Source organism: Gambusia affinis, linkage group LG04 (assembly GCF_019740435.1).
Source record: "Gambusia affinis linkage group LG04, SWU_Gaff_1.0, whole genome shotgun sequence".
In the NCBI taxonomy this organism is placed as follows: Eukaryota; Metazoa; Chordata; class Actinopteri; order Cyprinodontiformes; family Poeciliidae; genus Gambusia; species Gambusia affinis.
Window position 1 is genome coordinate 26612464 of NC_057871.1, and position 17578 is coordinate 26630041.

Consider the following 17578-nt stretch of genomic DNA (forward strand, 5'->3'; position numbering starts at 1 on the left):
TTTCACTAGACAAAATCTGCAGTCTAGTTTATCAGGGCAGAGAAGAGAAGGAGCTCCATCGTTCTTCACTGGCCGCCATTTTGAACAATAAAATTACCTTTTCGGAATTTGTTGAGTCTTTTCAGTAGGATAAAATAAGAAATGGTAAGAGAGTGAAATTATGTTGCATTATATATATATATTTTCTCCCATTGAACTGAATTTCCCTGAGCAGAATTTCATTCAGCCAATCACCAAAACGAGGTAGAAGCGGTGGAAGATGACGTCACTCTTGCTGTTTCAGAATTGTAGCAGAATCCTATTTTTAGCAGCAGAGGAAGTGAAGGAAGCAGGTCAGTCCGTGTTGGCCACGCCTCCAACCGCTGAATTGACATTAACAGCTGCCTGGTTCAACTGGAAACTTCTCTCTTCGCAGTTAGTTCAGTGAGGGATGGTTGTTTACAACGAAGCCTATTTCTGCCAAGCCTGACACCGTCGAATGGCCAAACTTCAACATAGCCCACGTTTCCAGGAACCAAACGTTTCTCAATACCATCTGTACCATAGCGTAGGACAAGGGGTCACTTTTTAACAGGCTAATGGCAACTCAGTTCTAAATGTTTTTAACCCAACCGTTTTGAGTGTATGTAATGAAATAACACTAACACGGTAACACCACAACAGGGCCTTTTCAGCAGGAGCTCGACAATTAAACCAGCGGCTTGGTGTGCAACTAAGATGGCTGAAATTAAAGGACCGCATTGGGGATGTATATTAGCACAGTTGGAAAAAAGCATGTAAACACCAAATTCGATGCATAAAACACACCATATAGAAGTGCAGTGTGTAGGCAGAAGGCAGAGAGGGAGGAGTAATGACTTAAACACACTTCTCTTTAGGTTGTCAGTGCCACTCTCTGCTCTCGACAGAACATCTGGAGGGAGGAACAGCAGCTTAAACCTCTGCAATAGGGGGGTGACTGGTGTGCAGGAAGATAAACTTCTGACTTCTAGAGTTTCATGATGGAGGGAGGTCTGTTGTGTGTGTGTGCGTGCGTGTGTGCGTGGGTGTGTGTGTGTGTGTGTGTGTACAGACTTGAGCAGTAGGGAGAGAGAGTGTGTGTGTTTTTAGAGAGGTTTCCTCTAAGTCGTTCCACCTCTCAATCTGACAGCAGCAGCAGCAGCAGCAGCAGCACTGCCTCTTCCCCCCTCCTCCTCCTCGACTGTGGAGAAAATCCACCAGGTAAGAGAAGCGACCCGCACACTCTCTCCGACACGCGCGCGCGCGAAGTGACAGCTAGCGACCTGCGACGAGCGCGCGAGCTTCTGCAGAAAATTCTCGGAAGACAGAGACGGGAGGAAGAAAGGGAGGAAAAATGTCTAAGAGAAGCGGGCCGGGAAGGAGGAAAACCAAAAGAAACACCCGGCGGCGCGTTGGCGTGCCTGCAGAGACGCGCAGGATTGTTGAAGTTCCTCATAAGTCGCCAACTCAGCAGAAGTTTTCTTTGTTCAAAAGTTACAGTAACGGCGCCAGCGCGCGTGCGTGCGTGTGTGCGTAAGGGAGTTGTGTAACTCTTTCTGTCGGGTTTATCCGGACTCCCGCTGCATGCCAAATTGATGCTCTGGCGTTGTAGACGTGGCTTCCACAATGAAATCCCTCTGACTGCTGGATGTGGTTGACTCAGTTCCAGTGGAGTGTGTTCACTTCGTTGAAGTTGGACAAGTTGGACACAGAGTGTTTGGGGAAAGGAAGGGGTTTTAGAATGAGGGTTGCTCAAATAACGCAGTAACTGTGAGTGCAGTAAATTTAAACTTCTTTGTCAGAGCAGGCGGTTTTTAGGGTGTGGACATATCTGAACTTGACCCTTCTCTAACACGGGGTCAAAGCCAACGATGATGCAACACATAGATCTCAGTTAAATGGTTCAAAGTTATTGCCCTGATTCTCTGCTCCATTTTTTTGCCAAGGTTTAGAAAAAGCCTGATTGCATGGTCTGAAAGTGCAGTTCAGAGTAACTGAGCCAAGTCAAGTTTATTTGTAGAGCGCATTTCAGCAACTAGGCAGTCCAAAGTGATTTACGTCATAACAACACAATACATACAATTACGAAACAAGTAATGAACATTACATTTTGTTAAATTCCCATCAAGCAAATATATTGATCAATGCTCCAGTAATTATGAATCAAAATCAACTCTAAACAAACAGCTGTTTCAGCTGTTTTGCGGTTTTCTGGAAGTTTGTTTTAGATTAGTGGTGCACAGAAGCTGAATGCTGCTTCTCCATGCTTAGTTTGGGTCTCTGGGGATGCAGAGCAGAACCAGAACCAGGATACCTGTAAGAGCGCTCACTTGAGATTTCTGGGAGAAGTAAAAACGCTGTGTTGCCGATATGTGGAAGAATGCGTTACCATTTTCTGCATTTTATTTTATTTGTGTAGAGAGCTCTCCGCTTCCTGCCTACAGCAGTAGCCCCTCGTGCTCTATGGTGCCAGATATTTTAGTTTTAAAGATAATTTGATATGTCTTTTAGGGCCATAAACATCACTGGACATTGGAGTTGTGTTTATATAAAAGTTGAATTGAAGTGAGACATTCTCATCCTTATGCTAGCAAGAGCTCAAAACAACCCAAATAATGTTTTATTTCTAGTAACTTCTATTGGCACACTTGTACAATATCCAGAACCTCATGGATATCCATAATGCAACACCTACCAAGCCATGTTTGTGTCTGTTGTGGATGATCTGCTAACTGTGTGTAACGCTTTGCGTTTCTGTATCTTTACTTTTGACGCAAGGTGAAATTTCATGCAGAAAACCGTCTCAAAACATTCACTCCAAAAAACACACACCTGTTCCATCTTCATAAAGAAGCCGCTCGCAGCCGATCTCAAGATGTGGGGAGGTATTTTATTAACATGTCAAGTCTGGTTACAGCAATGAGGACACACACTGCAGTTCAAATTCTCTGTGTCGTAGCGTCGGTGACAAACCTCATTGCATTCAGCAGGTTAATAAGTCCTTTGACTCACAGCCAGAAAATGCAAACAGCTCACGGTTTCTAACGTCTGAGGTAAAACAATTCACCCTGGAAGACCACGAACGTCTGCTTATTGGAAATCTTCTGTTTCCATGCCCAGGTGGCGATCAGTCCTGCTCCAGCTGTAAGGGACATTAATGTGTTCAAGATTAGGACAAAGTGCAGGCCAGCTAAAATGATGCATATTCAAACAAGAATATGTTTTAATGATAACCGGCAACTCCACTTTCCTTTGTCTGCCAAACTTTGGTTCATCTGAAGTGAAATTGTCACTTCAGCTAAAGGACATTTTTTGGGGGCGGATTTTAACCGAGAAAAAGAGAAAACAAAGTAAATGCAAGCTAATTAAATTTGCTCCTTTTATTGTGACAGGTTTTCTTGATGGATGCTGTTCAATTCAGCCGATTCATGTGGCGCCAATTCACAACAAACGTCTAAGCAAGCATCTGGCGACAGTTGAAAGGAAGGGCTTTCTTTTAAACAGGAGGGGAAAAAAACACCCACTAACCATCTGTCTCAACCAACTGGGACTCTATTTGAAAAATATAGCTTAAGAATATCAAAACTCCATATTTGGTGCAATCTGTGTCGACCAGCAGGACAATAAATACTCTGGTAGATGTCAAAACTAAGAAGAGAAGTTTTAAATCAACAACATAAATATATTGGAAAAGTTAGCAGTAGCTTGTCCTCTGACAGCTGGCTGACTTTAACAGTGACACAGATGATCCTTATAATTACAGTGGTTGTGTTTTACTGGCAGAAGTCAGATAGAAATGTTGAGGCAGAGATCCAAACATTTCATTTTCTCACTGTCACCCTCGTCTGAAATATTGTTATCGTTCATCCGTCATTGGAAAAACACAAGAGGTGTTCTGTTATTTCCCTCCTGTGTCTCATCACGCTTTATTTTATATCCTGGCTTTTCATGTCCTGTAAATGAAGGCTGTTGGAGAAAGTGGTAGAAGAAAGACGGAGGTGGAGAGATTCAAAGATGGAGATGAAGTACACTGGATACAGAGAAAGAACATGCAATGAAGAAAAAAGAAAAAACAATGAACTCATTGATGCAATCAGGCTTTTACATCCAAAATTTCCACTCGTTAGCGTTGTTAATTTAATCAGATAGGAGTGTATGGGGTCACATTATGGAGATCAGCGGCAATCAGATAATTCTAATTAATAAACTTAATGACTTGGATATTTATTTCTCTTGCAGGAGTTAAAACTCCCTCTAAGTTTCAAGTCTATTTCAGGTTTTCTTCCATGATTACTAGGCGTGCACAATATGTCGGCACTTATATTGGTATCAGCCGATATTAATCTTTCTTCTTTAAGCATATCGGAATCAGTTTTGCTCTGCACACTACATTTTCCACAGGGTTTGTCTGTTCTCCACTGAGCTGGGCACTTTATTGCATGTCTCCCCAACATGGCAAAGGTCCCACTGAGATTAGACCTTTGACTCTTTAAGAAACTCCTGCTCTTTCTGAAACTCCACCTCCAAGACGTCACCACACCATCGCTCTTCTATTAACCCTTTAACAATGTTTTCACCACCATTGCCCTGAGAAGTAGCTCCGATAATGAGCTCAGCAGATAACAGTTCCACCAGGTGTTTGCTAATTGCTGCTGGCTAGTCTGAAGGAGCTGAGAGGGGAAGTCTGTAACACTTGGGTTGTATTCAAGGGAGGAGAGGAGGCGGCAGACTCATCAGGACGGTCAGAAACTCACAACCACACTGGTACTGGGAATTCCAGAGTGTTTGTCTTTTAATAAACACATTCTTCACCAACCTTACAAAGCCCGGTTGAACGGCTGCTATATAATATCATAGACATGAATAAGGCTAACATGTCTGTCTCAGTCCACATGTCGATCTGTAGCACGTCTCTCCCACACTAGTGACATCATTAACGATACCAGAGTATCTTAAAGAGACGCTAAACAATTACGGCTGTCACAAGTCGCAGGGGAGAGCTGCTCTGTAACACAGAAACCTGGGAACTGCAGTTCAGGGGAGGAGCTGCCTCTCGAAGGCGGGGCTAGGTCCAGTCAGGCGGTTTACACAGCTTAGTGGTTCCTAATGGAGATTAATGGATTTCACAAACATGCATGAAAGAATCAAAGCAACACTTCAGGTATGTTTTTGATGAAAGAATAACATTATAATATGATGTAAAGCTAGAAAAAAAAAGTTTATTTGATGTAATACTGCTCCTTTAACAACAGCTCTCATTCATCCATAAAGTGTAAAATATTGAGAATGACTAATGGCTGACTTGTCAACTGACTGTCCGCCTTAACTTTGGAACTCTGCAGCTCCTCCAATTCACTCCATTAAATGAAAGAGAAATGAGGAAAAAAACAACAACAAATGACTGCTGGCAGAGATCTACCATATCTCTGGGCATTTCTGAAACAGATAAAGTCAGTAGAGATCAGGTGGCTGGATTTGTTTCGATGAATATAATTCTGTCGTTTATTGTTAGGCGTTTTGGATCACGTTTGCATTTGAATGGGCTGGGAAGCGCTGCTACTTTATCACATTTTCATGCAAATCAAACAAATCTCTGAAGTGATTCAGGGAAATCATACACAGAAATCTGTGGGCTTAGAAAGCGCACACATTTCCCCTGAAAATATTTGTGAAAGCAAGTCAAAGGATCAAATCCATACTTTTTGTTTGTTTGTTTGCATTCACTTGAATGCAATCTGAAAGCCTTACTGCGGTATTTCCTCATTTTTAGTCTCGACGTTTGCCTCATGTTTTTGTTTTGGTCCAACACCTCCCAATGGCCAACAATCAGCCACGGAGGTTTTCAGGATTTGCTTCGGTTTTTTTATGTTTGCAAGTCTGAATCCCTGGAGAAATCACAGGAAACGCAGCATGCTCTTCATCCTGCATGTCTCGGTTGTGCCAGGGCTCCATTAAGTGAGACGAGTTATGGCCAAATTTATAATGTTTGGCAGTCATGTGTGAGAATTACTTTCGGAGGAGGACATTCTTCTTGTCAATGAAGTATTTGTACATTTGACCAGAAATCCAAAGGAATGCAAAAAAATGTAAAAAAAAATATTACGCAGTCAAACCAACAAAGAAAATCATGGTTTTAGCTTTTACTTGATGTTTCAGACGTTGAATGGGAAAAAGAAAAAATTGTTAAAAAAACATTGTGTAATTTTTGTCATCATAGTTGAATGAGTCTGTTTTTTGTTTTTCTGTCCTGCCTCCTCAGGTGACGGCAGCCATGTTGACTGCTAGCTCCAGCCTGCTGTTCCTCCTCGCCTTGGTGTGCTGCGTCTCCTCTTCACCCAGATCGCCGTCTCGGCTCTGCAGGCGATGCTGCGACCAGCTGGATCCACCGGACACCACCGCTCATTATCAAATGCCTGAAGTCAGAACTGTCATCAACATGACCATTCTCAAAGGTACCGCAAGTCTTACTGTGTCACGGTGGCGTTTCTCCAAACTGTGTTTGTTGTAGGAAGAAGCGTAAAGATCAGAGAGAAATTCAGGGTTTTGCTTTTCTTCTGACTCATAAAGCACAGAAAATCCATGCAGGGAGAAATGCAGAAGGTAAATGGTGCTTTACTGTGACGTTTTAATCCCAGTGTCTCTGCAAGTATATCATTTCTATGACGACATATCAGGGCCTTTGTATAGGAAATAGGAGGAGCAGTAAATCTCTGCTAAAGTATCTCAGAAATTTTCTAGAAAGAAGAACTGAGTTTGTAAAATCAAAGAATTGCTGGAAAAAACTCAAATATTTTGAAATTAATCATTAAAATGTGGAAATGTCAGTTTGAAAAGTTGCAAATTTGCTAGAATTTTCACGTTTAATCTCAAAAGTTTTGAGGTTTTTTAAGCAAATTTTTGATTTTTCAAACTGAGAAATTTCCTTGTTTTTACTATCAAATTTCTGAGATTGAGCTCAAAATTTCTAACTTTTTAGTGTGAAATTTACTCCTCTTTCTTTCTGTGTACAACGGCCCCAGCACTCTGCCGTATCTCTGCGCTGCTTTGCTTTAATCACTTCTTCGACTTAAAGCAGAAGGCAGTGTGCCTCGGTGTAGTAGTGCTTAATCAGAAGAGCAATCATGCTGGAACTGTGCAGCCGACTGTAACGATGCATTCATGGGTAAGTGGAAATGCGATACGAGACGTGCTGTTTGAAAAGGAAATTAGATGCTCCATTGATAGAAACGACCAGGAACCACTTTTAAAATCAACCACAGTTCAATGATTCTTGGTAAACAATCAGTGCCGGTAATCTGTACAACTTTTGACAGTTTCTATCGAAGGGAAATGCATCAAAAAAAAAATATAGATTCAGAGAAGCCCTGGACGTTGAAATTATTAAAAGCATTGAAGCATAAACTTGTATTTGTATCACCAACATGTTATTTGTAAAAAGGACTCAATCAATTTGACCCTCAATGTAACAGGAGCCTTAAAGAGACAGAGGCCAATTTTTTATTTTTTTCCCTCCAGGGGGTCTTTTTGTGGGCTCTAGTGTCCCTTATATGACAGTAGGCTGACAGGAAAGGGGGATGTAGAGGGATGAAGACATGCGGCAAATGTCGGCCGGGTCCGGGAATTGAACCCGTAACGGCCGCGTCGAGGACTGAAGGTCTCCAAACGTGGGTCGCGTTGTCCCCTACACCACCACAGCACGCCTTAGGGGCCAATTTCAAGATACTTGATGCCTGAAATTGGCACAAAGTGTAGTAATGTTATTACATACAGAGCAGAAAGCATAGCAAAATGTGTTCAAGGATTTTATTACATTTGTGCCAATTATTACATACTTTGGTTTCAGTGATATTTTACTACATTTTGTAGCCTGGTTTTATTACATAAAACATTGTTTCAGAACCAATTTATCCAGAGTATTTTAAACAGTATATGATAATTTTGTGGTTTCACATCCTGGACCTTTAGCAACTAAAACGTCACATCTGCGCTGACCTTTTGTCTTTAGGATTTTACATTACAAAAATTTTTTAAAAACCCCTCCAAAAGTCAACAATCATAATCTCTGAAGTACGACAGATTCACTCTCAGTTAGGCTTAATGGTAATGTTTCAAACCCAAAGTCCACATTTTTATCCAACATTAAACATAAAGACTTTTGAGCGGCTAAGTCAGAACTCCACACACTGTAGCAAGATTGTGAAGCGTAATGGAGACAAACCATCTACACCAATCAACTCATGCACACAGTTCTGGCTAAATGTATTAGCAGTTTTGTTGTTATGAAGTTGCTTTTTGTAGATGTAGATAGTGTAACCCTCAAGCCAAAAGAGAGCATACCAAAAGAGAACAGACTGTTCAGTCATATCAGGAGTAGTTCTTCAAAAATGCAAATCTGAAGTTTTATCTAATTCAGTTTATTCAGACAGTGTCATTTCACAACAAATGTAAATTCAGTTCAAACACATATGCAGTCCAATTGAACCTAGTTATGAAACAATGCATTAAGCTCAGATTATTATTAAAATTTTAGGTCTAAAGAAACTCAGCAGATCGCACCGAGCATTCACTCCTCCTGGACGAGTACATATGGACTATCACTAGCTTTGCAACAAACCTTCACAGAGAGCATGCATGTAGTGACAGTGGAGAGCGAAAACTATCATTTAACAGGAAGAAAACTCCAGCAGAACCAGAACCTGGCTGAGTCCAAGCAGCCAACTCAGGGTTTGAGAAGATAGAGCAGAGACACAAAAAAGAAAAAGAGGTGATATCGGAGAACTTTCCATGTTAATGAAAAGAAAGAAGTTAATAGCATGAGATGGAGAGAGTTTCTTCAGGAAGGATTCACAACCAAGCAGAACATCAAACCAGGTGTAGCTGGGAGCAACCAGCAAGGAGTGACTGAGAATGAGGAGCTTAAGTACTGGGAGTTTGAATGCTGAACAAAAGATCTGGGCTGATTGGCTAACTGGTTGCAGGTATGAGGGGAGGGAGCGTGAGAAAGAGGAAGAGAGACACTGAGGATTAGAAAATTAATCTAACAAAGGAAACATAATTAAACTGGAGAAGCAAGGAATAACTAGAGACAAAACTAAACATAACTAGAAACACCAAGAAGGACTAAACTAGAGTAGAACAGAAACAAGACTGATCTATTCAAAGAAAGAAACTAAGGAACACAGAATAATCAAGCCTCAAAAACAACTCAAAACAACCAAGGACATAGCATATGCATAGCTATCATTGCTATGTGCAACAGCTAAAGTTTTCTTTGTCTTTTATGTAGATAGCAAATTCCTCCATCAAACTTCCCCCTGTTCCTGTGGCTGCAGGTGACAAAGGCGACCGAGGAGACAAAGGCACGCCCGGGAAGCCGGGTCTGGAAGGGCCTGCCGGGCAGCGAGGACCCCTGGGGCCAAAAGGCAGCAAAGGCCAGGTGGGTGCCCCCGGCGATGCCTGCAAGATCCCGCACTCTTCCTTCTCCGTTGGGCGTCGCAAGTCCCTGCACAGCGTGGAGTACTACCAGGCGCTGGTCTTCGACACGGTGTTCGTCAACCTCCACGAGCACTTCAACATGTTCAAGGGAAAGTTCTACTGCTACGTACCGGGGATCTACTTCTTCAACGTCAACATCCACACCTGGAACTTCAAGGAGACCTACCTGCACCTCATGCATAACGACAAGGAGAAGGTGATCCTGTATGCGCAGCCCAGCGAGAGGTCAATTATGCAGAGCCAGAGCGTCATGCTGGACCTGGCCCTGAATGATGAGGTGTGGGTCCGCCTCTACAAGAGGGAGCGCGAGAACGCCATCTACAGCGACGATGTGGATGTTTACATCACCTTCAATGGATACCTGGTGGCACCAGGCATCCAGTAAGACTGGAAGTGAAATCAGGATTGGCAGAGCATCTATGTTCGATGGTTCACTTTTTTTTCCTTTCAATTCTCTTAACATTCTCTACCACTATGTGTTGTGGTAGAGAACGTTGTACAAGTGGTGCTATTGAATATTCCTTTCACCAGTGAGTGGAAATGTGCTGCTTTCATAAGTAGAGGCTGTCCAAAAAAATATATAAATAAATAAATAAAGAGGAACGATAAAAAAGCAGTATTTGAGAAAGGAAACCGAGATTATTTTTTTTGTACTTGAATTACATTTTTGTACAAATTAGGTCATGCTTCCTGTTCTTTGTGGTGCTAATAATTTCCTCTGAAATCTTCTTCACGGGGTTTATGGAAGCAAAATGTGTTTAAATGCAATCAGACCAACTATAAAAATATCATCTCTTGTGGCCAACTTTAGTTATGAGCTATTAATTCAATTATTAGCCATTAGTGTTAGTTGTTAGCTACTAGCCTTAGTTATTAGCTATTAACTTTATTAGCTGGCTATTGGCTATATTCATTAGCTATTAACTTAATTATTAGATATTATCTTAATTAGCTGTTAGCTTTAGTAGCTAGCCATTAGCTAGAGTTATTAGCTATTAACTTTTTGGCCATCAAAAGAAGACTCCAACATGGTAATGTTCAAATCCCAATATCATCTTTCTATGTTTTTAAAAACTTTAATTGCACACTTTATGCCAAATGAAATCAAATCAACTTTTCTGAATTTTGTCAGTTTGTTTTATTTCACATTAGAAATAAACTGAGTGCATTCTTTTTACCTTTGATAAAAAATTGTTTTTTCTCACCCTGAATAAAAGATGAATACTCTTTTGATAAATCATTCAGTGGAAATCAGTAATGATGATAAATATCAAAGAGATCTGAAGCAAGGACTATACATGTGCTGAAAGAAAATCATTTAAAACAACTTGATACTAACTTAGCAGTACAAACAAGTACAGACGTCATGCCAGTGTGAACACTGCTGCAGTATTTCTTTCCAATTCCCATGCAACCAGTCCTCCATATTGTAGGTTTGACCGTCAGAAGTTTTGTTTATTGCCCATAACTAAACTTTGTCTAACCCAGATTTTTAAAAAGGTTCGTCAAAAGAGTGTCTGACGGGCCAGGAGTATTTTTCTGTTTGCTTGTTTTCTCAGAGTGCTGTATTAATTATAAAGGAAATGAAAAGAGGCATGGCTAAATACAACCTGGGGGAAAAAAAGTACAAATTTATTTTCAGCAATTACAGTATCACAATATTGTGAACCTCATTTGCTCCATTGCTAAGTTAAATACCACTGTTACAGAAACCTGACCCATCAGTCTCTTCAACTGAATACAAAAACATTCAAAATTTGGTCAAGTTTCATCACTAACGGTTGCTTTTCTTTCACAGGTAAACCTGTATTTTTTTTTTTTTATTATGTTAGCGAACAGAATATTAGAAAAATGAACAACAAATCTGCTGTGTGTTCTAATCCAAGCATACATCAGGGATTTAAGAAACGCCTTGTATTCTTGCTGGACGGACTACGAACTGCAGAGCAGTTTTATGTAAATATTTGTATATTTTCTGTTCTGTAATGGCTTCCAGATTTGTAATCACTCATGTTGTTGAGGCTGTAAACTATTTGTAAACAGTTGTCCTCTTTATAATGTCATCTTGTATTGTGTCACCGACACAGGCAAATAAATAAATATTGCATAATTTGATCTATTTCGCATAAAAGCAGGTGCCTCTTCTGTCCAGATCTCGATTGAAAGGAGTGAGTTTGTTTCACACTTCTGCTGTGAAGAGTTACCTCCCCATTTGATTCATGATGCTTTTTTGGCTCCAGACGAAGCGTTTGAAGCCCACGAGGGGAGGGCGCATTCAAGATTAACCCCATAAACGAGCTACTTCTCCGGCACAAACAAATAAAAGCCCATTTGAACGTCTCGGAGACAGCAGCCGACTCTGCCGCTCCATCCGTTTGGCCGCATCTCTCCCATTAGCGATGCCGTCCAGCAGGACGCGTCGCTGGAGGAAAACGCGCTGCGGTGTTGTAAATACTTCAGACTTTCAGAGATCTGCCAAGCTCTGCGGGAGAAACAACACATGGCAGTTTTCCTGCTTCGTCAGCCCAGAACGATGGGCAGAAGAGACGAGCCGTGTGAGTTGGAGGAAGACTGAAAGTTTCTAAATCTCACCCAGTTCAGGTTGCTTCAACTTTGTTTTGGTCAAACACAGGATGGCAAAATTTGAGACAAAGGTCCATTTAGCAAATGATAAGTGAAGACTACATACTGGATAACCAGCATTCTGATTATAATAGCTTATTGCTATACTGAGCCAATTTCAGTTACGGAAAAATTTGTCAATTTTTAAAAACGCCTCAAAATGTCAAGAGTTCCATTCAGACGAAATGTCAGCTTCAAGTTACCGAGACATATAAAACTAAATACTTTCATCTCAGCGTGACGCAAAGACAGATTTGAATTTCCTTGTGAAGCCAAACAAGTTCTGAAAAAAAGCTTTCTTTGGACAGAAAACGCCGAACTGCTGCAGAGCGGGAAGAAAAACTGTACGAGCGAGGCTTGAAAACGGCTCAGGATCTGAAGACGTTCAGCATTATCCGTGTCAAAGCGGAAGCAGTACGGTGATGCAGTCAGACCGAGGACGGAAGGGAAGCGGTTTTATCACTTCACTGTGAAAATAGATAATAATATTTGTTTGCAAGGTGAATCGGAGGGCACTGAAAGCTGCAGGAGGACGGAAGTCAGAAAAAGTTCAAAAGCAGCGAGAGCAGCAGAGAAAATAAAACGCAACACAGTGCACTGGCTGAGGCAACACCTCAGTGTCGTCCTTTTCTTTTCCTGACAGCAGCCAGATCTACAAACAAACAACTGAAGAAAGTTGCAGGGAAGGCTTACCAAAATCCACATCATTATAGACATATTTTCCAATGGGATATGTTGGGATTTAACGTGAGAGACCAACACCAAGTATTTCTTCATTCTGGATATGAAGAGAACCGTACATTGGTTCCAATATCTGAAAAACATGGTGTCCATGTTTGTTCACAAACAACTCTGTGTGCGGAGCAGAAAATGTCTGAGTGTGACCGAGGCGGTCTATAAACCGGACTCAGTTACACCAGTTCAGCCCGGAGATCTGGGCCAAAATTCCTGCAATCTGAGAGACATTTGTGGGAGAAAATTCCAAACATTTGGCCCAAATCATATCGCTTAAAAGACATAAACTAATCTGTGAATCTGGGACAAAAGTGATAAAAATCATCTCTAAAAAAAAATGTCATGTCATGCTCATTATTGTGGCATTTAGCAAGCAGAAATCATTTTGGGAATCCTACAGCAGGAAAGGTTTAGTCTTGTATTCCTTTTTCTCAGTAGTTAAGAGGGTTTTTTTGTGGAGTAATACAGCTGTAAATGTGGGCTATTTCCTTACATTCTCAGACTTGATTGAAAATAAGCGTGTCAGTGTGAAGGGTTTCTGAGTTCATTCCTTCAAGAAAGACCAAAAGGGACTCATGACACTGGAACTGGCGCCCTGATTCAACTAAAGAACGTTTTATTTTCATTTTTCCAATTATTGATGCAAGTTCTGATTCCCATCATGTAAGTGTTGTATGTTGCCTTATTGCATAAAACCCAACAAACACATCAAAATTGCAGCATTTAAAAAAAAAAAAAAAAAAAAAACTTTAATAACGCTCTAAAGTATGGCGCCCCCTAGAGGACATGGGGACATTTTTTTTTACTTTGACTCAGAAATACTCCAAGTAGTTTGGATGCAGGATTTTTTCCCTTTCCTTCCCTTCAGTTCATCGTTGCACAAAACTGATCAGTACATTATTGTGAGAGAATGCAAAAGTAGCGCAAAATAAAAACTTTCCCCATGTCCTCTAGGGGGCTCCGTACTAAAGAAATGAAACGCTAGTGACAGTTCAGTCACACTTACATTTGTGAAAATGTAAGTGTGGAATGTTTCTGTATCAAAAAGCTGCAATCTGCAGTCGTTTAATGCGAGTATAAATATGACAACACCTTAAAATGATGTTGTTTTTTTTAAAAAAGCTACTTGTTTAGGTAATAACTGTGAAGTGTCTCCTGGATGTTTGTAGTTTCTGCTCCTCTGCGGTCCCAGACAACAACAAAGAGGAAATGCGTTTTCAACAGATGTTGCCGTCCTGAAGGGAGGCAGGAGGCACGTCTGACTTGATGCAGCTTGTATTTTGATGTAGGTACTTTACATAATTCTCCACTCGTCTCTGTGGCAGAAAAACATTCGACTTCTCTTTCATGCTGCAGCCTCTTCATTTGCCAGATGTTTGGGGGACTTTCCTGCATCACTTCGGATTTCTCCCAAAGTGTTTCAACTGGATTCAACCCAAAGTTTTTACTTTGGCTTCCTAACAGAGAGCCGTCCTGGGTCTATCAGGTGAATCCATAAAGAATCAATCATGCTGTCAGAAGGTTAGCTTACAGTTCACATTCAGCTTTTCATTCACTTTTGATTTTAGGTGGAAAAGTCAAGCAGCAACTGTGAGCTGCAGCGTCCCAGAGGGAGCAAAGCAATCCAAACTGCAACATTCCACAATTATGTTTCACATCTTGCTTGATGTTTGGTTTCTCCTGCGAGGGACTCGGCCTGCACCAAACTTTAAAAAAATAAATAAATAAATTTCTCTAGCTGAAAACGACTCTTTCGTTTATCTGTACAAAGCGTTTTATTCTCCAGAGATGCCATTCTGACGATCTTGTTCAGCAGAAAACTGAACTGTTCCAATCCTGCGTTTGGGTTCACAAATCTCTTTCCTCCCGATCAAAATCTGCTCAGCTCTTTTGCTGCAAGGTGATACATGCAACTTGAAACCGACCGGCGGAGTCCAGGGAAAGTCCTATTGGGAAGTCTTGAGATTGTCAGGGACTTTTTTTCACATCAAACGTTCAGCAAATTGACCTGAATTTAGTTGGAACAGCCACCCCCAGCAAATATTTCACAACTGATTACCTGTGAAGGCTTGCACAAAGATATTTTTATCATTATTATGTTGCACTTGATGATCTTTTGGACTTAAATGCCCTCTTTGGCTTTGTATTGAATTCAAGGCTGATACGATTAATCGATTAATGAAATAATCGTTAACTAATTTAGTAATCAACTAAATGTAAGCTGTTAATTGGGGCATACAGACTCCTAAAAAAGGATATTTGATGAAAGAACTCCACAGTATACACACCTCCCATAGTGCACTAAATTGATAAATACATAAAGTATTGTGTAAAATAAGCTTAAGTGGTTAAACAAAAAATCTGCAGAATGTGCTCTTTTCTTTACTAGATTAATCAATAAACCACCAGAATATTTGATAGAATAATGCACTGGAATAACGGATTACCAAAATAATTGTTAGCTGCAGCCCTGATTGAATTAAGGATTTTATGCAAAGATGCAACAGCAGACGATGTTTCTGGTACCAAACCTGGAATCTGACGCCATCTTAAATCTCAGACTCAGGAGTTCATGTCAGGTCTCAAGTCTTCAGGTGAACAAGTCAAAGTCCAGTCTGAACTTTTTTCATTTTTGGGAGTCAACTAATAATTATTTGACCACTTGAGGCACTCGTGTTAGATTATCTCTTCAAAGCGAGTGTAGCCACCCATCATGATGCGTCTGAAAATGAAAAATTCCACACCTTTGACCCCAACAGACATGCACCTTTCAAAGCATCAAAAGCCACACGCATAATTCAAAAACTCGGAGGGACATGAAGTCCCCCTTGCCCCCCAAAAACAAAAACATCATTTAGAAACAGAAAGTGTTTTTCGGTACATCAGCACACATAAGAGTAGAAACAGTCTAACAGCTGAACAGATTTCAGTTCTCACTACCAGCTGCAGTAAATTAAACTGTTTGAACTCTTTAGTATAAATGTAAAATGGTAAATAAATGCAAAACCGAGTGTACAGAAAGCAGAGATGTGTAAAAATGAGACGAAGCATTTTTGCTGCTTTCTCCATAACATCCTTGTTATCTTTCAAATGTAAACACTCATGATCATCGGTGTGTTTTCACTCTGCATTTCCGCTGCCAGTGCATAGAGATGGGCTAGCCAAAGTACATCCTGTTTAGAGACTGAATCACAAAGCTCTTTTGGAATCACTCAAAAAATAAAAATAATACTCAAGGTCACTTATAGCAAAGGCTATCAAGCCATTAAACTGGCTCTGTTAGACTGCTGAATTTTCCCACCAACTTATCCTCCCCCTCTTTCTTCCATATATAGCTGCTTTGAAGGGGTCATCACACAACATGATCTTCCAGAAAACATACTGCCGGCTGGAAAAAGACTAAAACTGAGGAGAATGCCCTCTAAACTTACACAGGTTCTTGACTGACTGAACCAGAGGAGATCATGGAGGTGCCTGATGCCCTATCAGCCTTTATAAGATGATAAAGTTCACTTCAAAACATAATTGAGGAGATTTTCAGTAAGTTGCCATGGTGATAAGATCTGGACAGAAAGTACAAAACACTTAAGGTCACAGAGGACAGTCTTCCTTCTTCTACCCAGTTAGAAAAATGACTATATCATGAGTGCCTCGCAAAAGGGTTCATACTGAGACCAAGTGATGCCCTTTAAACCCTAACCTTAGCTCTAAGCAGCAGAAAGAGAGTTTTCTCAGTTCTCTTTACATAGATTTAAACAATGTACGCGACAACTAAAGAGAAAGAAACGAAGCGCAGCAAACTGTGTAAAATGAATCTTCCACCAGCTGCCTCTGGAGAACTGCACTTAGGCTTACTCCCCAAAAAACAAGTTAAAGCCCAATTAAAAATTAAACATTTTCTTTTAAGACATTACTTGCCACACACACACACACACACACGCACGCACGCACACACACACACACGCACACACGCGAGCCGCCAGGGAGAGCAGAAATGGCCACTCAGCTGCTCCCAAACCGCGAGGCGTAGAACCGGGGAATGTCTTTGGAAATCCGCAAACAATCGCTGCGAGCCAAAACAGCGGCCTTCCTACTGTGCTATGACACTATAAACTGGTTATTTAATTTCATTTAATTTGAGTGAAAATAAAAAAGGGGGTAAGAGGGTAAACCAGATGACATGAAGACCTGATACTAAAAGTTCTTCAGGAAGAGGAAAAAGAGGAATTTAGACTAAGCAACAGTATGATTTACTGAGAAAGAGAGCAGGCATACCTCCACTGCTAGCTTCATCCACAAGAAGTTAGCGGAAGTGATGGTCTCCAGCGGCGCTGGCCAACATGAGACGTGAAATCACAGCCGTGTCACGCGCTAACAGGAAAGCAACCAAAGCCGGTAAAACCGAGGCCGACCTGAAGATGGCGCAAACCATAAACTGCAGCGGACAACTGATAATAACCCAGCTTTGCTCAATGCTAATCTGTCTGCTGCACAGAAGTTTCCTGTAAAGGGCCTCCGCCCCAAAACACAGGACCAAGTGAAAAGTTTCTACCTGTCACAACACACTTTAAAATTTTTTTATTTTTTGTTGTTGTTCCCCACCAGGGGGTCCTTTTTGTGGGCTCTAGTGTCCCTTATACCACAGTAGGCTGACAGGAAAGGGGGGAAGACATGCGGCAAATGTCGGGTCCTGGAATCGAGCCCGCGACGGCCGCGTCGAGGCCTG

The 17578-nt window shown here is 41.1% G+C and overlaps 1 protein-coding gene across 1 annotated transcript; it reads left to right on the plus strand.

Annotated features, from left to right (window-relative positions):
• The first annotated feature begins 1055 nt into the window (after positions 1-1055).
• c1qtnf6b (C1q and TNF related 6b) lies at positions 1056-11610 on the plus strand. Its single transcript, XM_044115582.1, has 3 exons — positions 1056-1221; positions 6260-6452; positions 9333-11610. The coding sequence occupies exons 2-3, from the start codon at positions 6272-6274 to the stop codon at positions 9878-9880; spliced, it is 729 nt and encodes a 242-aa protein (XP_043971517.1). The 5' UTR covers positions 1056-1221; positions 6260-6271; the 3' UTR covers positions 9881-11610.
• The last annotated feature ends 5968 nt before the right edge of the window (positions 11611-17578 follow it).